Below are 24,625 nucleotides of genomic sequence, written 5' to 3'. Positions count from 1 at the left end.
GACTTCTACTACCTCATTCTCTTCTTCCTCTTGTTTCTACTCTGCATTGTCATGCCTTTTCCCCTCCCCAGGCTATTGTGGATGTGGTGGGGGTGTTTTTGGGGGTGAGGATGCTGCTGTGGTAAAGGCAGCAGGAGAGGCAGATATGGATGTCATTATCCAAGTAGAAGGAATCTGCCAAACAGCCAAGCAGTAACCTGAAGCAGTGCTCAGTAGTCCTGGTCACTAGAAAGGAGCCAAAAGCAATTCCTGCTAGGAGTCAAAAGCAATTAAGCCAGGCGCAAAAGCAATTGCAGCAAGGAGCCAAAAGCAATTCAGCAAAGAGCCAAAAGCACAAATCTGGAGCAGTGCTCTGTCCTGGTCAGCCAAAACAGAATGTGGAGCAGCACTGGGGTGTGGCCTTTTATAGGGGTGCTAGGGAGCACTTTGCAGACAGTCGCGCGATCCGCGGACACATTGAACCACAAGCTGGGCTCAAGAAGTGTCCAGATGGTCAGGGGGCTGGTCTGGTACCTCTGCAAGGGTGAAGTTTCATAGTAAAACACCTTGTATTGCTCAAAAAAGCACTTATTTGCTGTTCAGGCCCGGACCCTATCTGCGAATAAGAGCCTACGCTCAGCGTGGGTGTGGTCACCTGGTGACGTCGCAGACGTTCGCGAATGGGACGGCTGTCCGCAGGATACCTATTGCGTGGGATTCGTTGTGTGCATGCGCATTGGTGTCCTACGGACAGTGTTGGGCCCTCCAAACTAATTAAAAGTGCAACACACGTACGTCAGACAATTCCGAACAGGCGCAGTGTTCGTAGGACCCGGGGGATGAGATGCGCATGAGTCCAGGTGTCTGCCGGACAGGGTCAGGGTCCTCAAACTAATTAAAAGTACATCACAACTTTGCAGACATGCCGGACAGGCTCATTGTCCGTATGACACAGGGAATGAGATGCGCATGTCCCCAGATGTCCGCTGGACATGGGTGGGGTCACTGAACCAATTAAAGCACGTCACTGTTTTGCGGGCATGCCGAATGTTCATAGGACTTGGAGGGAGAGATGTGCATGCCCCGCAGTGTCCGCCGGCCTTGGTTGGGGTCCCCAAACTAATTAAAGGTATGTCACAACTTTGCGGACATGAGAGAGGAGCAGAGTCCTACTGACACCTCCATTTTGAACGCAGACCTTCCGAACTGACGCGGTGTCTGCAGGACACCTCCATTTTGATTAATTGCGGACATCCCGGACAGTACCGCGCTCCGCAGACACATAACAGGGCTTTTTAAAAAAAACACACGCAGAGCAATATTACACACATTGCACTTTATTGTGCAAATTTATACACAAAATTAGGAAAGAGAAGGGGTAGCAGAAATGGACACATATACAGGGGAATTTGGGTTTTCCCCAGGTGGTGATTCAGGGGAGGAAGGTCTCATCATAATGTATTTGTTTACAGGGAATTTGTGGGGATGGTTGGCTAGGATGGGGGAAGGTGTACAGGAGCAGGTGGGGCAGTGGTATTTACTTTTTGCCATGATATGTCCCTGTACAAAATCTTTTAAGTCAGCAAAAGTGTTCAGCAATTGCTCCATTTTTGCATCAAGGCTGTCTAGTTTATTTTGTATAGTGTTTGTTTCATTTTCTATGTGCTCATGCACCTGTGGAGGAGCTGCTGCTTCTGGGGCATTTCCTTCATTTCCTGTATGTACTGTTAAAGAAACAAATATCTGTCAGGTATATGTAAAGCAATGTGTATTAACTGTCTTACTTTTCAAACTGTGTTGTGTACCAATGGAGTTACTGTCTTCACTCATTTCATCCAGAGGGAAATTCTCTTCAAGCCATTCTAGGGTGCAAAAAAGAAAGAAAAATGTTTCTAGTATTGTACACTGAACAAACTATGCGGTCATTGGAAAAAATGTAATCTACTTACCACGTAGTAGTACAGTTCTGCTGTCAGTACTTTGCAGTTGTCACGCTAACAGTTGCTTCTCAGTTGTATGTAAAGCAGCACTGTGGTACTATTTTTGGAAGCACAGGTTATTGTTCTTGTTGATCCATTTATGTTGCATACCCTATGCAATTGCTTTGTTGCTTTCTCAAGTACAGAGTTTGTAGACCTACTTAACTTTTCCTTCTAATTCACTTATGTGCTGCTCTTTCTACATGTTCATTGTCTTTGCTGCATGGTACAACAATGTAAGAGAACCTCTGACCTTTTGGCCAGTTTGGATGCTACCCGAGGTCCGCGAACAGTTGCATAGTCCGCGGACCCACAGGCTACCAGCATGGGGCCAGTGGGTTCCATATGTTGTATGGTACATCTATACAAATTAAGGGTATCCTGGTAAAATCCTATGAAATTCAGTGAAAAAACATTGTTAAAGGGACGTTATGGTTAAGTTCCGCTAATAAAAACCTATGAAATTCAGTAAAAAAACTTTGTTAAAGAGACATTAGGGTTAAGTTGCGCTACTAAAAATCTATCAAATTCAGTGAAAAAGGTTTTTTTAAAGGGACGTTACAGTTACTTTGCACTAAAAACAACCTATCCATATTATGGTTATTACAAGTAAAACCGGAAAAAAACTAGAAATTCGCAGTTATGGTAAGCTAAGCAACCTTAACTCGCGCCACCACTGTGCACTGCTAAGACTAACACCCATGACATCCAAGATGACATCACAAATATCATTAATGACATCACTGATGACATCACATGTCTGGCGCCTTCTTTTTTGTTCACTGACATATCTAGGCCAGGTGGTTTTCTTCACTGACAGTCCAAAACAGAAAATTCAAAAGGTACTGTATTTGCAGACGTCCCGTCTCATATGTTCTTACAGTACTTACTTTGGGGTTCAGTCACATCTTGTGATGCATATACACAGGGGAAGAAGCAGGCCTAAAACACAGCTATAATTTCTGTACATCACGACAACCATTTAGGATATGAACAGTTTCTGATGATACTGCTTCTCTTTGGGTTACTTTATATTCCCTCTGTATGCCACAGATTTGTATGCATTGTGGTCTCTTTATGTTTTGTTTGTAGCAGTACAAGTGTGTAGTAAGTGATACATTATTAGCTAGTTATTACATTTTGCACATTATTCAAAAGTCTGATACGGAAGCATTCACCATTTTACTATGCAACATTATAAATATTGTACCTCTATGGTGCATTCTGCAGGCAGTGCCTATGTTTCTGTATGAGTAGGTTGCTGTACTAGAAACAACACTGCTATGGAATATTTTTTATATCAGTACATTCTTTAGTGAAGTAGGTAGTTCATAATACATCTCGCAATCACTCCTCACACTTTTTTGCAAACATGATACTCACAACCCCTTGTAGGGACGTTTCATGAAAAGTAACTGCACATGTGATGCCATCAGTGATGTCATCAATGATATTTGTGATGTCATGGGTGTTAGTCTTAGCAGTGCAAGGTGGTGGCGCGAGTTATGGTTGCTTAGCTTACCATAACTGCAGAGTTTCTGGTTTTTTTGGTTTTACTTGTAATAACCATAATATGGATAGTTTGTTATTAGTGCAAAGTAACTGTAACGTCCCTTTAAAAAGTTTTTTGCACTAAATTTGATAGTTTTCTTTTAGCACAACTGAACCATAACGTCCCTTTAACAAACCTTTTTCACTGAATTTGATAGATTTTTAGTAGCGCAACTTAACCATAACGTCTCTTTACCAACGTTTTTTCACTGTATATATATATATACATATATATATATATATATATATATATATACACACATAATCTATTTCATTTATTTTCATGCTGCTAGCACAATACATGTCACAGGTGTGTAAGATGAGCGGACCAGCAAGAAGCATAGGCTGCAGATCATTCTCAATAAACCAACCCTTGAGTTTCTCCTTAATCCTGAATTTGTTGGTTTTGTGATGACGTGCGACAGGAGGGAGGACTGTACCTTGCAGCTCTGCCTCTTTTGCCCTTTTGCCCCACTTTTGACATGCATCAGCTGAATCCAGCGGTTGCCTACAGCGGGAGTGGGGGTTGAATTTGGAGATGACATGCTTCAGTTCACAAGTGATTATGTTGTTTACAGACATTACTCTGTTAGGAAAAGGAGAACAAAGCGAATGTTTGGCTAAGTAGAAGCATGCTCTGGTGACAGAGCTTACTTGCAATGTAAGATGAGATCTTAGTTGATGATAAGACCTGGATCTTTTGCAGATTTGACTGGATTGGAAAGGGGCCATGGCTGCAGGCCAGAGACGTTTACTCCAAAGCTGCGGCTTTCGGATCATGATTTCCAATTTTGAAGGGTTCAATTCCAGCTAGCTGGCACACATTTAACAGTAAGATAACACATTCTGTGTTGATTGCAAAAAACACTATTGTTCCCCAACATTCTGTGAACATTTCTTTTCCTAAAATCGTAAAACCTCAGATTATCCATGTGCGAATTCTAGGGTTGGCTTCATACTCTAAAATAAGAACAATCAAGTGTGAAACAAATACATTTGCAATAGTTCAAGCTATAAAACTGTTTCTTTACACTCAGTTATAGATATTTCTAGATTTGGGTGACATGGCCAGGCCCTATCAAGGATGGGAGGGAGCCTTCAACGAAGACCTCTACTGGTCTTGGCATGTGTCTGCCTCACCTGGGAATGCTGGTGGTGGGGCCACAGTGGACTCCACCACAAGTTAGAGAAATGCCAGGGCAGGAGAGCCGATGACGCCAGAGCCCCATCAGCAGGAGATCAGAGAAGCCAGACGGCTAAAGGAGGCCATGCACAGCAAAGGCCCACAAGATGCTCATGATGCCAGAAAGGAAGGGGCGGAGCCAGTAACACAAGGACCACTGGCGTGCAGCAGTGAAATGACGCAGCCAGAAAAAGGCGAGCACATCTCCAGCAGATGGAGTCTGCTGGAGACAACGTGCCTTAGAGCTTCACTAGGCCACATGGAACATAAGAAAAAAGAACCTCCAAAAGTGGCGAGGCAGGATCTGGGGCCCGGTTATTCCAAAAACACTACACCACAAGGGACATTTGATAAAGAAAGGCTGGGACAAAAGCTCCACTAGCCCACTAAACCACCAGGGAATATTGATGTTAAAAGTCATATCACTATCCCACAAGGGAAAGGACCATTAGGAAGGTCCAGTTTACCAGGGACAACAGTCCTTTAGAAATTACCTTACCCTCCTTGGAAGAAATGCATCAAGGCCCCATGGAGAAGGAGCATGGGTTACAAACCCTTAAGAAGCCTCCTTAGCCCTTCCCCTGTCACACAATCAGGAGAAACGCAAGTTATTGGCTAGCTTAAGTGGCCAATCCTATGAGGAGGTGGGGTATTTAAGAATGAGTTTGGGAGAGGTTTGGTGTGAGTTAGTTGGGTGAATACAGGAGGCGGAGGAACACGTCTGAGAGACCAGAGAAGGGGTGTGTGAAAGGAGTGTGGAGTTTACTGGAGAGATGAGTCTGTGTGAGTGTAGTAGGAGTAGAGTAGGCATAAGAAGAGGTAGTAGAAGTTGTAGAGAGAGGTATCAGTAGTGGTGGTAGTGGTGGGAGTGAGAGGTGGTAGTAGGAGGCAATGGAAGTAGTACTAGTGGTTTTGGAGGGTGATAATGAGACTAGAGAGTGAAAGGAAGCATTAGTAATAGAGAATTGGTAGCAGTGGTAGAGGGGGAGTAGTAGTAAGAGGTGGTAAAGAGGTGGCAGTGGTGTAAGGTTAATGGTAAGAGCAAAGAGGTGGTAGTAGTAGCAGAGAGGTAGTAGTGGTAAGGAGGCAGAGTATTAGGAAGGTCGAAGGAGAAAATACCAGCAAGGAGAGTAATAGTGTGGTGGTTGGAGGTGGTAGTGAGATAAGGAGTAAGAGTAGAAGTGGCATTAAAGGGTGGAGGTAGGAATATGGAGTGTGACATCAGAGGCACAGAAGATTGGTGGGGAGGAGAATATCATAGGACATCAGAGTAGGTGAGGGACAGGTTAGATTATGTGTGTGTGTGGTGAGCAATTGGAGCCGTGTGGAAGGAAGCACTAAACCCTAACTCCCTTAGAACACTAGGCCGGGCTAGGCGAGGGACTGTTAGAAAGCCCATTGGGAGTTAGATAGCCATCACTGAGGGAAACCACCTCTAGAAATAGACAAACAGACAGACAGAAGTCACTGTTCGCTATTACTAACTGGAACTAGGGTTAGGGAGGTAGGGGAAATGTTGGGCAAGTTGAGATAGAGAGGGACGGCCCTAGCGCCACCTTCCCCTCTAGTCAGTAGACCAAAAGACCTTAAGAATCCCAAACCAGTTCTCTGTAAGAATCCCAATAAACACCCTTCCACTATTGTTTGGTGTCATAGCAGCTCTTGTCAGGGACGCTCCACCACATTGGTGAACCTGAAACTGCAAAGGAGTGCCCTCCATATGTCGTTATTCTGAACCTAGGAGATATTCTTAGCCCTAACCATCATCCATTCCAAGAGTTGTACCAAGAGATGTTGTCAGTTGTCTTTGTTGCTACGTTCGCCAGTGTGTAATGCTTCAGTGCTGCAAAACTGATGCTAACCTAGCCCATACTAATAGCCCCTGGAGTTTTTGGGGAGTGGGAGAGATACCACCATCACTACCAACATTACATCACTTCGCACATTTGCAAGTGAATACACTGGTAGATCCTGGCCCAGAAGCATGCAACCATGAAATCATTCTTTCCTTTGATATGGCCTTGTCCTTGATAGTGATGACCCCTCTTCTGGAGAAACCTATGTCTTGTCGAAGGTGGTAGCCATACATATTCTTGCAAAACTACAATACGCCTGCAGAGTCATAGAAATGAAAATAGACAGACGAGTCCAAGAAATCAAGGACATTCCCAAATCTTTTCTATAATTACCAATTACAGCTCAAACATGAAAGTCAATGACGCAGGCCACAGGCATCAACGATCATGGAATTCTAATATTATTCTGGCTCTCCACCGCTTTTGACAAAATAGAACACAATGTTTTGCCCAACCTTAGAGAAGCTGAATGAGCGACATAGGCACCACACGCAACTACCCCTTCCGGATCATAGCTAAGTGATCAGATTTGGTACAAGACAATCCTTGCCAACATGCTTGCTTCCTTTATTCCTCCCCTGCCCCCATGTGTCCCATCCAAAGCTCCCACACTTCTTTAATCTACACATTTTGACCCCCCCCACTCCCTACCCACTTATATTCCGCCTCCTTGTTGGTTGCTGGCGCCGGGAACAGTAGTGTTCCCGGTCCAGCTCCAATGTCCGATTGGCTTCCATGAAAAGGGAACATGGACTACGTGAAGTCCCTTCTTCCCGGCCATCTTTTTCTTTTTTTTAAGTTGTGAAACAACAAATCCGTCATTTCACAACTTAAACACTATTAGTATCCCGGTACAATCGCTCTCAAGACAGAGATGATGTGAGTTATATTTGTCCATCAAGAATTGAAGGTGATACATTTCAGTTACTTGGGCCAGCCGGAGCAGGATGACGTTGAAAGAGAGGTGACAGAGTACTAATCTCAAATAAGTCATTAAGCAATAAACCTCTCGCTGGGGTCCATTACCATATTTGGTAATGCCTCAGGGCTTCGTTAAGGCCCTCGCTTTGATTGGGCATGTAGCTATGGCCCAGGGGCATTACCGGATGTGGTAATGGCCCCCCAGCTCAGAGTTTATTGCTTAATGACTTACTTTGAGATTAGTACTCTGTCACCTCTCTTTCAACGTCATCCTGCTCAGGTAAATGAAATGTATCACCTTCAATTCTTGATGGACAAATAGAACTCATATCATCTCTGTCTTGAGAGCGATTGAGGAACAAGGGTTCTGTCAATGAGTGCTTACATCACTGCCTCTTGTCAGAGGAAGGACAACTGCATGTGCCTCCTCGCAGTCAATTACATTTAGCACTAAGTACAAAAAAGAAGGTGGGTGAGGCGCGCACTCCCGGTCCTGGTCAATTAAACCTGTTGCAAAAAATAAGTAGCTGGGTCACATCCCAAAATGGATAAATATTCACAGGGTTAGATCCCTCAGCTGCAGTTCTGTGGTCTGTAGTTGTTCTCCTCCTAGCGCTTTCTTATCTCAAATAATCATCAGGGAGGCTGTTAAGCAGGTGTGTCAAATTAGACTCAAAGGATTCTGGTAGCTGTAGTGAAAAAGTTTTTTTCTGTTCAGGTGACCAGCAACCGACACCCCTCCAAAGCACAAGTCCTTCCCAAATTTGGGGGAGGGGAGAGAACCATCTTTATGATTCTCCAAAGTGGGGCACAGTCACCCCGTGGCGCTGCCTCTGGAGGCCGGGACTCCCATAGCATTTTGTACAAAAAAGAAGGTGGGTGAGGCGCGCACTCCCGGTCCTGGTCAATTAAACCTGTTGCAAAAAATATGTAGCTGGGTCACATCCCAAAATGGACAAATATTCACAGGGTTAGATCCCTTCTGCTGCAAATCAGGTACTCAGTATTAACAGGGTTAGATCCCTTGCTGCAAATCAGGTACTCAGTATTAACAGGGTTAGATCCCTCAGCTGCAGTTCTGTGGTCTGTAGTTGTTCTCCTCCTAGCGCTTTCTTATCTCAAATAATCATCAGGGAGGCTGTTGAGCAGGTGTGTTTAATTAGACTCAAAGGATTCTGGTAGCTGTAGTGAAAACATTTTTTTCTGTTCAGGTGACCAATAACCGACACCCCTCCAAAGCACAAGTCCTTCCCAAATGTGGGGGAGGGGAGAGAACCATCTTTATGATTCTCCAAAGTGGGGCACAGTCACCCCGTGGCGCTGCCTCAGGAGCCCGGGACTCCCATAGCATTCAGTACAAAAAAGAAGGTGGGTGAGGCGCGCACTCCCGGTCCTGGTCAATTAAACCTGTTGCAAAAAATATGTAGCTGGGTCACATCCCAAAATGGACAAATATTCACAGGGTTAGATCCCTTCTGCTGCAAATCAGGTACTCAGTATTAACAGGGTTAGATCCCTTGCTGCAAATCAGGTACTCAGCATTAACAGGGTTAGATCCCTCAGCTGCAGTTCTGTGGTCTGTAGTTGTTCTCCTCCTAGCCGCAAGTATATAAAACATTGATTACTCACTATTCCAACTAAGAACGACAAATCCGCTTTTCCCTAACCATCGGCCAATGAAAGTTTAAGCAGCAAAGGCAGAGAGAGGCGAATCGGTCAGAGTGCCGGGGTCAAGGCTCCAGAACTCTGTAGATGATACATAGTCAGGAAGCAACTCCCCAAGATCTTCAGCAGTGTCCTGAAACCTGTCCAAGGAAAGTGATTCCATGATACGCTAGTGTAAAGGGAGGCACGTTGAAGCCAAGTCAGTGAAAATCCAATCCATTAGAGCATGGCTGCAGTGAGCGATCATCAATGCCTGCACGTATTCCATGAAGATACCACCGATATACATAATCAGTTACCTCCTATATGTGGGTTCAGAGGGGGGTGGTGGCCAAAATCCACCGGTGAAAGAAACCTATTTAAAGTTAGCATTTCACCAGTTTTACAGCAGGTTTCTGCCGTTCCCCGTTGCAATGCATGGAGACCAGCGGATTTTCTGCCAACTTTCCACCTGCGGAAAACCATTGTAAAGCTGGCAGAATTTACATTCCTCCAGACTCTAAACGAAACCTAATATATTGCTACAGATCAATACAGCCGCGATGCATAGTATGCCACTGGCCTATATCAATCTATTAAGTTATGTTCCACACTTATATGAAGTCTTAGGTACATAGTATATCACTACTTAAAATGGTTTGATCACAATCACTGTTTGGTCATTCGTTAATATTGGAGTTGAGCTTGTGTTTTCCGATTGCAAACTAAAAACTGTAATAAACAGAGCCTGCTTCCCACCTGGGCTGTTGGGAAAATGTGCGGGAAGATGGGTCATCAGTGGAGAATTTGTAATGTTGTACTCAGAATGGGTGTTCTTTGCAGACATCATGGACTGGACTTATACACGTGCACTGGAGCAAATCAGGAGATGGCCTCAGTAAATCTTTGTGTATCACATTTGCATATGAGAATCTCCAGATGGCCTTTGCTTTTAAGCCTTGTGAGTCAGATATACAATAGCAGGTGTAAATCGGAGATGGTCATGGCCTCTCCTTGTTTGCTAAAATGTGTGTATCAGGCCCCATTTTTCGAAGCCTTAACCCTAGTGAATTTCTACCAACTGGAAAGGACTTGGTGTCTGATTCATGGAATTATTTGCGCAGTAAATTGGGACATTGAACAGCCAACCGTGCGCGCAACTCAGTTTGTTGATTCATGGAATCATCTGCGTAAGACTTTTTTGTATTGTGCGGGGACTTCACGCAGGCACGGCATGTCTCTGCGAGCGGCTGAGTGCCTTGTGCGAGACACCTCAGAGAGCGTGGGCACGGCCTATGCATAGACCTGGGTTGGGGGCAGAATACGCAAAATAGGAAAGAACAAGGGAACATGTGGGCGTTTCGAGGGATGGCCTGCAGGTTGTCCATCGCACGCCACTATTGCATGCAACGGTACGTATTCATGGATCCAACCGTGCAACCTCTCAGCAGGGAAATGGCCAGGCAATGTACTCGATCTATCCGCCACCCAAAGGCAGGCATGCAGACACTTGCGCATAGTAATCTCTGTGCCCATGTACGATTGGGCGTCAGATTTAGGAGTGCATGCATGCAGTCAGGGTTCCGATCGCACTTGGGGGTGCTCATAAGCAGTCTAGCAGGGTATAGGAATAGTTTACGGGGGTTCGCACGCATGTGTACTGGAACATTATGATTTTTACGATACGCGGTACGCATGTTGAGGGGATGCTGGTAATAGTTACGGGTGGCGCCATGCACCCCCACTAAGGTGCTGGTCTGGTTGGGGGGGTACGCAGCCTGTTTTTCCAGGGTGTGTTGCTACACGCGCGAGGAGTGTGCAAAGTTCTGTTTCCATGGCTGTGTCGTGGGCGTTCCGGCCAGGACCTATGCATGGGGTTGCTGTGTGTTGACAATTCCATGAATATGCGTGGCAGATTTTCTTATATGCCACGGGCCATGCAGGTTCGTTCTCGGCACACAGGCTTTGCAGGATCTATGCACACTTTTCCATGAGTTGGGCCCATATAATATAATTTAGGTCTAAACTGCGCCGCCACTGATGTGGCCCTCTACAAAATGCTAGTCCTGAGCTTTCAGGCTCTGACCAAGAAAGACGTAACACACATTGTAACTATCCTAGAACTAGCCTCCTTTGCCCAAATCATCCCCTGATGAACACTCGTCATTCCAGATTCCAGGAGAAGAGGCTTTAGCATTTACTCCTTAATTAGGGGTAATGAGGCCAGCGGTATAGGAAATTGATTGCTGTCAGTGTTGACCTCTTATTGCATGTAAAGGCACAATCCCAAACATCCAGGCCGTTCTATTTCCCATCACAGATTTCATTGAATGAAGATCCAATCGAAACTTCACAAAGAGTGGGCGCACGGTAGGGTGTATCATATGATCAAATCTTACATGTCTTCAAGTAAGACTAAACACCTCCGAAATCCCGGCACAAAAAGCATTGAGCCTCCCTACGGAACAAACTACCAGATTCATCTCACAAGAACCCAAATCCAACCCCTTCACAAAACTATCTAAAGACTGGTACACTGTCAACCTTCAATCACAAATCTAGCACAGCACCTGCTTCAACCTTTGCGCTCCTAACACTTCACCCACATGACCCACTCCTTCCTTCATCCGGAACCCCCCCTTTTTCAACTATGAAGGAACGTAGTCTCACCAAATTAACACCTGTGCACCCTTGGATGCATCTCCATTCTTTCACATTTATGTCAAGACCTTCTACATGTTATGAACTTTACAATCTTTACTGCTTACTCCCTCATTTTAACATTTTGAATACTATCTTCCTGGCGGTCGCAAGGCTTTCTTTCCCTTGCTCCCCAAATTAGGACATATATTTATATATATTTAAGGTACATTTTCCTATACAAAGTAATGATGAATTGTTATGAAGCCTTTACCACCAGAATTGTTTGGGGAATTATTTAGTTACTGGCACGACATCTGATTTCTGTTCCTTTTGGAGCAAACTAACAACTACATTAATTGCACAATGCTGAAAAACAACACCTAACACCTGGTCAAGAGAACTGCATAGGGGAGACCATGGATTCAAAGCTCTAGAAGGAATCTATGATAGGTGCCATGTATTAGCGAGCGCGGTGCCTCCAGAGACATACCATTGTGGGAGATACTTAGAGACATCTGGCGGCCGATCCCAGACACCTTTTAGCATTTACTTTCCGAGAGAGGATCTATTTGTATCTTAAAGTGAAGGGCTTTTATCTTTAGTACTGGTTTGCTTGGAGACTCCTGGATGATTGTTCAAGTGCTTTGTCAGTTTGTTTTTGTCTATAACTCCAGGTTATTCACTGGTCTCCTTCTCGTCGCGTCCCAAAGGAATATAGTGGTGAAAAGCCAATACTGCTTGACCTTCAGATGCAGAATCAGAGGGGGACAGCACGACATTAGAAGGTGCTAATAATGACATGCCTAAGGAGGTTGAAAGAAGTATTCAGGTTTACATGAATCAAATAAGAAGATATAAAAAGGGAAATAGGAATCTCCCACAAAAACAGGTCTGTTATCAGCTACCAACGACATCAGGATTAACCCAATTAACACCAGGAGGAGAGGAAGGAGGGGGGGTAGAGGACGAAGGAAACCCAGGAGTACTAGAAAGATTCAACAAAAGATTCATAAGGGCCAGTGTGAAAGAGGTGAACAGGAACAAGAAATAACGGATTTGGTACTAAACTTATCAAATAGTCATTACAGAAGAGGAAAGAACAGTCCTGAACAAGGGATTTTCATTTGCCCCGACAACAAGATTTAATGATGTGGAAGTGCATATTGAAATCTTCAAGTTTATTCACAAACTGAAATTAAAGAAATACTTTGCCACTAAAGCACCAAATACTACTGTAAGACAAGCTCGAATAGAGCGAAGTGACCTATCTATTCAAGAAATTGGAGATACTTACCTCTTGAGATCATTAGGAGAATCGGAGGGTTTTGAAATCAGGAACCTACTACAGGAGCTAAGCATTAACCCAGATACTATGGAAATGAAGACACTTAAGCCTAAATCAACATTTATTCCGCAACTACCACCAGACAATGTGATTGACACGTTTTACAAGGCGGTTATAGAAGACCTGCACACCATGTCCAGAAAAGAATCAAACAGAAGATATAGGGAAAAAAAGAATAACCTGACATGTGAGGAATCACAGCCACTAAGAAATGTAGCCTCTGACACGTCAGTGGTAGTAAAAGAAGCCGATAAAGGCAGAAATATTGCTATAATGAGAGGAAGGATTATTTGAAAATGGGTGAGAATCACCTGAACAAACCAGGCTGCTATAAAACCCTAGCAAGCAACCCCCAGAAGGAAATCATAGAGATTTTGGAGGAATACATGTTAGGATGGTACAGAATAGGCCTAATATCGATGAGGAAAAAAGTTACATGACGATTAAAGAACCAATAATGCCAACAATGTACTTCCTCCCGAAGATTCATAAAACCTTTGAGGAAGTTCATGAAGGACGTTCCATCCTCAGTGGAACTGGATGGGCCACAGAGAGAATCTCAGAATATTTGGATATCGTTTTAAGACTAAGAGCCAGTAAACTACAATCGTACCTAAAAGACACCACCAGTGTGATTAAGAAACTGAAGACGGTTGAATGGAAAAATGAATATCTCCTGGCCACCCTAGATGTAAAGGCCCTTTATACGTCTATTCAACACAAATTGGCAATCACTACCATCGAATACTCCTTCAGAGAAAATTCGGCGTCACTTTACCAACAAATGGAGATAATTAAAGAGATGCTACAAACGACATTGGACTATAATATATTTACATTTGACAACACATACTATCAGCAGGTGAAAGGTGTGTCCATGGGTACTAAATACACCCCGACCCTGGCCAACCTATTCATGGGATTATTTGAAGATAAAGTTGTATATAAAGGCAAAGAATTTGCAAGTAGGATAATACTGTGGACACAATGCATTGACAATGTTTTCTTCATTTGGAAAGGTACAACAATACAAATTTAGGAATTTAAAAATAGGATCAATGATAACGACTTCAGAATAGAGTTCACAGGAGCCTGCGACGTAAACACAATCAACTTCTTGGATCTAATGATTCAAGTAGGTGGTAGCCAACTAGAGACATGGACCTATAGAAATGAGACTGAGGTGAATTCGACCTTCAACGCAAATAGTTGTCACCATGCACCTACTATTAACAATATACCCATAGGTGAATATATTAGAGCACGACGTAACTGCCAGAAACAAGTTAAACTTGAACAAGAATGCAACTTATTGCGAACACGTTTCAAACAGAGAGGATAGACGGACAAATGTTTAAGGGAATCAAATAGAAAAACTTGTGAACTAACATAAGAACAGACATTACAAGATAGGAAAAAGCAAACTAATGATGAACATATAAATGTGGGTTTCATAACGAAATACAGCAGTAATCACTTTAGAATCAACATTTATTTTAAAAGACATTGTTATCTTTTAATATTGGATTAAAATATCAAAGAATATGTGGATAGTGTACCAAGAATTATCTTTAAGAAAGCACAAACAGTCTGAAATAAAGTAAGCCCATCATTACTTCCTGTGGAGCAATTATCACACTGGCAACATTGTAGGGTAGTTTAAGGAGGCCTAGTTTCACAAAGAGATGGGAGGAGGGATCCTTTTTGAAAACATCTGGGAGCAATGCATTAAGCAATGGATTTCCATCATTTGGAACAGAAGAATCTGTGCAGGGCTGGCTATTGCCCCTACCTCTTTCCACGCTGTGCTGCTGCCAGTAAATGAAAGGCTTGCTTCTCTCTCAGCTGGGAGATTTAGCAGGCCGACCCTGCTGTGTCCTACCAGCCAAATGTACCCGGGCCCATGGGCGTCATTTTACAAGGATGGACAAGGGTGTTTGTCTCCCTCAACCTTTGTGGCACGCCTTTATGTCCCACTCATTCAGCAGGGTCCCCTTTCATTTAGATGTCACAGTCCCCACCAACATTTTCAGCAAAGTTACTCCACTGCCCGGGCCGTTGTCCCGTTTACCCACACGTAGAACCATGTGTGCAGGTAAAGACAACGTGCGGTAGCCCACAGAGACATGAACCAGCGCAGATGAGACACCAGGACAGGAGCAGCTTTGGGGGTATAGAGTGGACTGGTGAATGAGCAGAGCCATAATACAGGGACAGGAGGAGTAGGTGAGGGTGAACATGGCGGGCGAGAATGCGGCTGATATAATGCATGGGGATTGGAGGCTTGACTCGACAGAGTATGACCACGTTCCATGCCTCCTTATTGGAGTGTCCATGTGGATGCAGTCATTTAATCAAACTCAGACGGTTGAAAGGCTGACTCGGCTCTTTAGTGATTTAAACATGCAACCAACGGATCAAGCACAGGAACCTAAAAACTTGAAAGGTTATCCATTACAGTTTTAAAATGCCCCCTACTAGTGCAACAGAACATTGTACAGATATAGAAACTGCATAAATGGTAACATCTAAAATAAAAAGGCCTAAACGAAGCATCCAGGGTTCGATTGTATCAGGAACAGATGCAACATCACCAGGCATCTTAACGCAGGGGGAAGGTCAACATCAGCGGGCATCTTAAAGCATGGGCATGTCAACATCAGCGGGTATCTTAAAGCAGGGGCAGAGCAACATCAGAGGATGTCTTAAAGCAGGGGGCAGACCAATATCAGTAGTCATCTTAAATCAGTGCAGAGCAACATCAACAGGCATCTTAAAGCAGGGGGGGCGATAAACATCAAAAGGCATCTAAAAGCCGTGGCAGATCAACCTCGGAGGTCATCTTAATTCAATGGGCAGATCAACATCAGCGGGCATCTTAAAGCAGGGGGCAGGGCAACATCAGTGGGCATCTTATAGCATTGACAGGTCAACATCATAGGGCATCTGAAAGCAGGGGCAGACAGAGACGTTTTTATGGGAGGGCAAAAGGGGCACTTGCCCAGGGCCCCCACCTTGTAGGGGGCCCCACAAGGCTAGCTGATCTGAAGAAGTAAGATTCCATTGTTCACCTGTCTTAAATAGCACCCGTTAGGATATTTTATGGGGTGCTGCTGAGGTTCTAAACCCATTGCCTTTCTGCTTTGGCAAGTGCATTCTGCCTTGATCAATTCATCATGTATTGCTTTCTTTGTTCACTGTGGTATACATAGTTTGTGTGTTCATTATGGCACAACTCTGTAGCATTCTGTCCTTCTTGTGGGAATTATGTTGATCATGTGCAATAGGGAAATGCATATTGATAAATTGAGTGCCACAATGGTTCAGAAGTTAGCTCAGTGTATGAAGCACCCATTGCCGAGATAGTTGTTCATATGCAAAATTAGAATATCACTTTCCAGCAAGGCGGGCTGAGCCTTTCCTATGTCTGAAGTTTATATACCTGCACTGCATATGTACTTAGTTTTGCAGAACAACATTTGCTATTATTAGCAATGTACCTGTACCAGATAGGGGTTGCTATAAAAACTAACATATCCCTATGGTGAAGGTCTAGAAATTGGTTTGTTCAGATGGGGTGTTGAAAAATCGAGCCAATAGCCTCCAATGATGGCATAAACTGTTAGTCCAAGAGTTGAATAAGAATCCAAATTCAGGACTATGGAACGACAGTGTTCATGTTTGTATCCTGGATTTGCCAGCGTACGATACAGTGATCCTGGTCAAATCATCTAATATATCTTATATTACTGTGTTGTCTTCTGTGAGGTTTGCCTTCTTAAATGCTGCTGGAGAGCGGACCATATGTTGCAGGCCTCAGGCAAGCACATTTTAAGGTCTGCTTGTTTGACACAAAAAACAGGTTACTTTTTGGTAAAAGTCAAAGGTTTTTATGCACGTTTATAAATGAAACTGTCACAAGCCATTGTTTTGGAAGTATTTAAAGCTTTAAAAAACAAAAGACAAACCAATGTGTTAAATCCCATAGACTGGCATGCTGGTTCTTATATACTTCCATTGATGATGGAGAGAATGAAGCTAGAATCATTCCCATTTTGCATAACACCCTTCTATAATATTGTGTTTAAAAATGGTCCTGTTTGGTAATATGATTTATGTACTTTCCAAGTCTGTTTTTTTAAAGAAAAATGAGATTGTTTTAGTTAATGGTATGAACTGGAAAATAAAGTGTTCAAATGCAGACATTGCAGAGTTGGCACACATCCCAGCTTAACCCCTTAACCAATGTGTGATGCTGGGCATCTGCTTTAATCTTGTATTGCCTAACCTCTCAATATGGAATCTTGGGAATATAGCTCAGGGGCAACGTGCTCGCCTTGGAAGCAAGACAACATGGAGCAACACAGGTTCGATCCCCCGCGCTTAGAAATCATTGGGTATTAAGCGCGTTATAAATAACCTATCATATTATATCATTGCCAGTCTGTAAACCTTTCAAAATTGTCAGCTCTTCCAAGTGATTTCCTTCTCAGGGTATGATCTTCATAAAAGCCTTATTTATGTTTTCACTGTGTTAATAGTGAGCATATTTGTATCACACACCAGAGGCATTTCTTCCTTTGATATCGAATGGCAACACTATTTAAAAACCATATCCCACTTCTAATCTCAGTCTGTCTGGATAAAGACACCTTCCTGGTAGCTTCCAATCTGCCTCCACTATCCATGTTACGCCATGTGTAGGGTTCTTCTTCCTTTCAATTGGTGGTCTCTATCCATGCATGAGCACTTTTGTATTCTGTGAGGAAGCGAATTTGAGTTATCTGTCTATTATGGGTAACGTACCTTTTACATACGATCCTGCATTAATACTACATATACCTTCCTGAATGTTATTGATAAAAAAGTATCCTGTATGTACTAGAACAGTAACCCCTTTGTAGACTGCTAATGTTGGTCTTCAAATGCTACTTGTTTATCATTCTGATTAGAGCAAGAATGAAGAGGGCAAGGGGACTTAAAAGTAGTAAACATGCTTAGTATGCTGCGAGACAGCATATCAGCCTATTGGGAGCGTGACGGTGGGGGGCGCGACCAGTAATCTTGATCCCATATTTCCTTTGGTTTGGTGGAGGGGGGCCCCCTAAAATGTCCGTGCCCAGGGCCCCAAAAAGGCTTAAGATGGCCCTGGGGGCAAAGCAACATCGGAGGACGTTTTAAAGCAGGGGGCAGACCAACATCATCGGGCATCTTAAAGCATGGGGAAGATCAACATCAGCAGACATCTTAATGCAATGGGCAGGCAGATCAACTAATCTATGTGATCACTGCGCCATCCGTAACTGCGCTGACGAAAATGTCAACGCCAATTATGTCGTGGCATAGTGGTCAAATAGATCACTTTATAGGCATCCCCCAGCCCACATTCTGTTAACTGAGCCCCCCCCACTTCACTTACCTTTGCGGCGCACACATCTGTGTGCACCGCCTACTCCTTGCTATCCCTGCGGCATTGGTTCCTCTCACTTACGCGGGTCAGAGCTGTTCCGAATGCTGCTTTTCTCCTTTTTTTTCTTCTTTTTTTTCTTCTTTTTTTACTTTGTTGTCCCCCTCTTACCACAATGGTAAGCGGGGGACACACCCGCAAACTTCCCGACTCACGTTACTGCACTCAAGGAGAGCGGGGGACACCCCCACAACCCCTGCTCTGCTTGGATGCAGTAATGGCAGTCAGTATTTTGTGCGCCTCCAAAGTCGCAGTGACTGCGGGGGTGCACAAATGAGGGCGACATTTTTGTACGATTCCCAGATCAACATCAGCAGGCATCTTAAAGCAGGGGGCAGATCAGCATCAAAGGGCATCTTAAAGCAAGTGGCAGATCAACATAAGCGGGCATCTCAAAGCAGAGGGATGATCAACATCGGGCGGCATTTAAAAAGCGGGTAGCAGATCACCATCAGTGGGTATCTAAAAGCAGGACAGGCCAACATCAATGGGCATGTTCAAGTAGGGGTCAGATCAACATCAGAGGACATCTTAAAGCAAGGGGAAGATCAACATCAGTGGGCATCTTAAAGCAAGGGAAGATCAACATCAGCGGGCATCTTAAAGCAGGAGTCAGATCAAAATTAGCGGCAATCTTAAAGCAAGGGAAAGATAGGCATTAGAGGGCATCTCAAAGCAGAACAGATCAGTATCAGCAAGCATCCTAAAACAGGGGGCAGATCAACATCAGACGGTAGTTTAAAGCACGGGACAGAGCAATATCACTGGCCGTCTTAAAGCACAAACAGATCATCATCAGCTGGCTTCTTAAAGCAGGTGGCAGATCAACAACAGCAGCCATCTTAAAGCAGAGGGCAGATCAACAACTGTGGGCATCGTAAGCAGGCCAGATCAACGTCAGTGGGCATCTTAAATAAGGGGTAGATCAACATCAGTGGACATTGTGAAGCAGGGGCAGATCAACATCGGCGGGCGCATTAAAGTAGGAGCAGATCAAGATCAGCTGGCGTCTTAAAGCAATGGCTGATCAATATCAGTGGGCATGCAAAGGCTCAGGGCAGATCAAATGAGTGGGAGTCTTAAAGCAGGGGGCAGATCAACATCAGCTGGCACCTTAAAGCAGGGGCAGATCAACATCAGCAGGCATCTTAAATCAATGCAGAACAACATCAGCTGGCACCTTAAAGCAGGGGCAGATCAATATTAGCGGCAATCTTAAAGCAAGGGGAAGATCGACATTAGCGGCAATCTTAAAGCAGAGGGCAGATCACCATCAGCTGGTATCTCAAAGCAGGGGGCAGAATAACACCAGGCAGTAGCTTAAAGCACAGGACATAGCAATATCAGCAGGCTTCTTGAAACAGGGGGCAGATCAACAACAGTGGGCATCGTAAGCAGGCCAGATCAACATCAGTGGGCATCTTAAAGCAAAACAGATCAACATCATAGGACTTCTTAAAGCAGGGGGCAGAACAACATAAGCGGGCATCTTAAAGCAGGGGCAGATCAACATCAGCAGGCACATTAAATTACGGACAGGTCAACATCAGCTGGTGTCTTAAAACAGGGAAGATCAATATCAGATGGCACCTTAAAGCAATGGCCGATCAACATCAGTGGGAATCGTAAAGCAGGCCAGACCAGCATCAGCTGGCATCATACAGCAGGACAGACCAATATCAGCGTGCCTCTTAAGGCACTGGGTACAACAAATGAGCTGGAATTTTAAAGCAGGTGGCAGATCAACATCAGCTGGCACCTTAAATCAATGCAGATCAACATCAATAGGCATCTTAAAGCAGGGGGCAGATAAACATCAGCAGGCATCTTAAAGTTGTGGCAGATCAACATCAGAAGGCATCTTAATGCAGTGGGCAGATCAACATAAGCAGGGATCTTACAGCAGAAGCCAGATCAGCATCAGGGGGCATCTTAAAGCAGGCCAGGTCAACATCAGAGGACATCTTAAAGCAAGTGGCAGATCAACATCAGCGGGCACCTCAAAGCAGGAGGATGATCAACATCGGCAGGCATCTCAAAGCGGGCAACAGAACACCATCAGCGGGTATCTCAAAGCAGGACAGTTCAACATCAGTGGGCATCTTACATTAGGGGTAAGATCAACATCAGAGGGCATCTTAAAGCAGGGGGCAGATCAACATCAGTGGGCATCTTAAGGCAGGGGGCAGATCACCATCAGTGGGCATCCTAAACAAGGGGGCAGATAAACATCAGCTGGCATCTTAAAGCATGGGTCAGGTCAACATCAGCAGGCATTTTAAAGCATAGGCCAGATCAACATCATTGGGCATCTTAAAGCAGGTTGCAGATCAACAACTGCATGGATTTTAAAGCAGGGGCAGAACAACGTCAGTGGGCATCGTAAAGCAGGCCATTTCAACATCAGTAGGCATCTTAAAGCAGGGGCAGATCAACATCAGCAGGCATGGTAAAGCAGGCTAGATCAACATCAGACGACGTCTTAAAACAGGGGGCAGATCAACATCAGCAGGCATATTAAAGTAGCGTCAGGTCAACATCAGCCAGCGTCTTAAAAAGGGGGAGGTCAACATCAACTGGCACCTTAAAGCAATGGCAGATCAACATCAGTGGGCATCATAAAACTAAGGCTACAGTATTCATGGACTCGATTGCACAACCTCTCGGATGGGAAATGGCCACGCAAGTCCTTCATATGATCCACCACCTAAAAGCAGGTGTAAGTACACTTGCATGTAGGATTTGCAGTGCAAAGGTATGGTTGCAAGTTGGATTACGGGGTGCATGTACTCAACCAAGTTTCTAATGTAACTTTGGGGTGCGTGTAAGCAGTGTAGCAGGGTGCAGGAATGGTTTACGGGGTTTGCATGCATATTTTCGGAGTTTAGACCGAGTTCCGATTTTTCATATGCAGGTTATCAGGGTGCCAGGAACAGTTACGGGGGACCCTGAGCAGGGTCCCCAAGATGCAGGTCTACTTGCGGGGGAACCCACATACTGTTTGAAGGGTGCGTCAATTTCACACCCAGTGGATGGTGCAAAGGTAGCTGATCTGGTTGTTTATGCTTTGTGTTTGGGCGTGTCAGGGGTGTTCTGGCCACGACTTGTGAATATGGTTGCTTTGCACAAACAATTGCATCAATACGCGGGTGTGCATTTTCTATTCTGCGCGCAGCCCTGTGCAGTGTCCTTCTCGGCGCGCGTCCCTTGCTTGATATCTGCGCACATTTCCATGAATCGGGCCCTTAAGCGTTAAGCAACAAACAATAAAACATGAAACCGAGGGACCAATTCATGGAATTTTTTACACGGTTCAAAGTGACTTTGCACTGCTGAAAAGTGACTTTGCACTGCCAACACGACTTTGCACTGCAAAAATATAATTTGCACAGTTCTATGAATCATGGTTTGTGTCAGCAGTGCAAAGTCTGTTTTCAGGAGGGCAAAGTCACTTTGAACCATGCAAAAAATTCCACGAATTGTGCCCCAAGAAACTAGCAGAGACAAAGTGTGTCCATCGACCAGTCGTTATCATAACTTTTGGCATGGGGGATTAAGAGGTTCGGATTTACAGGGATGTTGCTAGCTCTGGATAAGATCCAGGGCTAATGTCGGGACTGTTGGGACTCGGAGCTAGCAAGCCTTTTCGTTGTAGCCCCTAAGCTTCGATCCGGGGGCTACAACCAAACGACCCGCGGCTATATCCCCAAAAGCCCCTCCTAGCGACGCCTCTGGAAGTGATGGCTTGCATAGCTGAGGGAAGAAGGAGGGGGGTAGTTGCTGTGCCTTTGATACAATAAAGATGGTTTAAAATAAACCAGGCCTCCTCAGTGCCAGAAATTATGCATATCCCATCCTGTGATGTCATTGTGGTTTCAAAGGATTCAGTGATGTCAGGTCTACTACACCAGTGACTTTGGTGAAATGTTGGTCCCAGTGCTTTATCACACTGAGTTAGCCCGTTTGATGCTGGGTGCTACGCACGTTGCTTAAAATGTGTTAATTGTAATGACCGGTCTCTGTGTTTTCCGCCCCCAGTTCTGAGGAACCTTATGCAGTGGGAGCAGAAGAAACTGCTATATACGGACAAGAGAGGTCTTCAGTGCATCGCACCCCTCTTTCAGAGTGTGAAGGAAACCCCCCGGCCCATACCTACAAAGATTACGGGGGACATCCCAAAGTGGATCCGGGGCAATCATCTGCGAAACGGGCCGGGAAAGTTCGAGTTCGGAAATGACAAGTGAGCAGAATGTTTTTCCTGGATGTTGAAATCTCATAAATCGTTAATATCACTCGAAAGAGCCAAGAAGGAGGATCCTTCACAGCGTGGGGAGATGTGACAGATAAAGACACTTCACTGCTGTCCAAGGCCTTTATTATGATCGTGTTTATTAAGTTATTTTTCACTTAGGGCTTTTAACGACTATTAAAATGTCATAATCAGTACTGCATGCAATGGTGGTAATTCAACAAGTGTTCCTTTATAATTCGGTCCATAAGAGGTTCCCACTTGAGCATGCCAGAGGCTCAATGGCTACAGTGCAGCGCTAGTTACTGCCTATTGTGTGGCCACAAACAAAAGTGGGCGGGCCGCCTATGAAAAGTAATCTGTGACGTCACAAGCACTCCTGCAGAGAGGCTTTTGTGCACACCAACTACCCACACCCCGCTGCACCTTCCCTCTCATCACAATGCAGGCAAGGAACTTTTCAGTGACTAATGGCCCATCATTAGCAGTTTTATGGCTACATTCTGATGGGAGGGGCTGCAAGCTGCTATGCACACTATGGAGGGCGCTGTGCAGGAACACCTGAGAAGTGGCTCGTGCTCATGTTCATACCGATGTCAGAATGCATACCAAGATCACTGCTAGCTTTGAGAGAAAAGGAGAGTATTTGCCGTGTGATATGCAGACTTTTGCCTTAATGAGTGTCAGAAATAACACCTCGAATAGAGAACACAGTCACTGCTCACCTTTGGTGGGGGGGCACAGGATTTCAGAGGGGGGAACTGCGCCCCCGCTCCACCTCTAGGTATGCCACTCCCTATAACTGCTCCCACTCTCTACACCTGTGTCTACACCCACTCGCAGGTTAAACTGTGTGCCTAGTATCTTCACCCTGCCTCTCCAAGCAAAAGACCTAGCCAGTGCATCACCCATAGCCACGTCTTGCCTGCAGTGTCACTTCATGTGATGTCACGCATTATAATGTCACTTCTCATGACTGACGTCACCTTGATCGAAGGTTGCGTCATAAGCTTTATGTATGATGTGGGCTGCCTTGAACTGGATTCTTTTTACTCTCAAAGCCAGTGGAGGGCCAATAAGGCTGGAGTGACGTGTTCGTTTTGGTAACTGGTCCAGCCACAGCGCTTCAAGTGCGTTGTTGAGCCCCACGTCTTTGACAGATTAGGCAATGGAGCGGCAATGGCCCAGGTCTTGGGGCAGCAACATTCATCCCAGAGATATGGATTGCTTCCTAGGGGCATCATCTGTGCTTTGGAAGGGAGAACAAACTCCTCATGTCAATTGTCCTTTGCCACAAGCCGCTTGCACTGCCTGTGCAGCCTTGGGCGTAGGAAATGGAGGAGACAGGGGGACGAATCCCTCCAAAATTTTAAGCATTGGCGATATAATGCCATTTACCCACCACCCCCCGGATAACAACGATCTTTCCACAATCAGAAGCAAGGGAAAAGCAATGGTTTTATTTTTCCGAGTGAAGCAGCTCAGGCTCAGAAAGACAAGTGACACGGCCAGACGGAGCAGGAAGGGGGATGTCCAGTCTTGACTGCTGTTACAGATTTATAATGGTTTTACCTGTAAACAGGGCTGGTCTTTTGGTAACGTCATGACTCATGTCACGTGAGTGCTTAGACAAATAGATCATATCAGACATATTGAGACCAGTAAAAGCAGATGGTCTCATCGCCTGCACTCTCCCCAGAGATACTTCTTTAGAGTTGGGGTGCGACTTCTAACACACGGCCATCTGAAGTATTGCACTTGGTACTTCTGTCTGCTGAAAGGACGCTTATGTGAACTAGGCCGTTTCT

The 24,625-nt window shown here is 44.8% G+C and overlaps 1 protein-coding gene across 2 annotated transcripts in view; it reads left to right on the top strand.

Annotated features, from left to right (window-relative positions):
* Positions 1–24,625, top strand: part of LOC138487725 (carotenoid-cleaving dioxygenase, mitochondrial-like) — a 286,226-nt gene that overhangs the window by 118,831 nt on the left and 142,770 nt on the right. The window contains exon 2 of one of the 2 annotated variants that reach the window (XM_069614271.1): positions 22,607–22,808. The exons of the other annotated variant lie outside the window; for it this stretch is intronic. Within the exon in view, the coding sequence (XP_069470372.1) occupies positions 22,607–22,808 (202 nt within the window). The remainder of the gene's footprint in view (positions 1–22,606; positions 22,809–24,625) is intronic. 2 annotated transcript variants of the gene reach the window in all.

The sequence above is a fragment of the Ambystoma mexicanum genome, chromosome 9 (assembly GCF_040938575.1).
Source record: "Ambystoma mexicanum isolate Mex_15411 chromosome 9, UKY_AmexF1_1, whole genome shotgun sequence".
NCBI classification, from domain to species: domain Eukaryota; kingdom Metazoa; phylum Chordata; class Amphibia; order Caudata; family Ambystomatidae; genus Ambystoma; species Ambystoma mexicanum.
The sequence above is the reverse complement of the archived record's forward strand: the minus strand, read 5'-3'. Positions and strand labels throughout refer to the sequence as shown.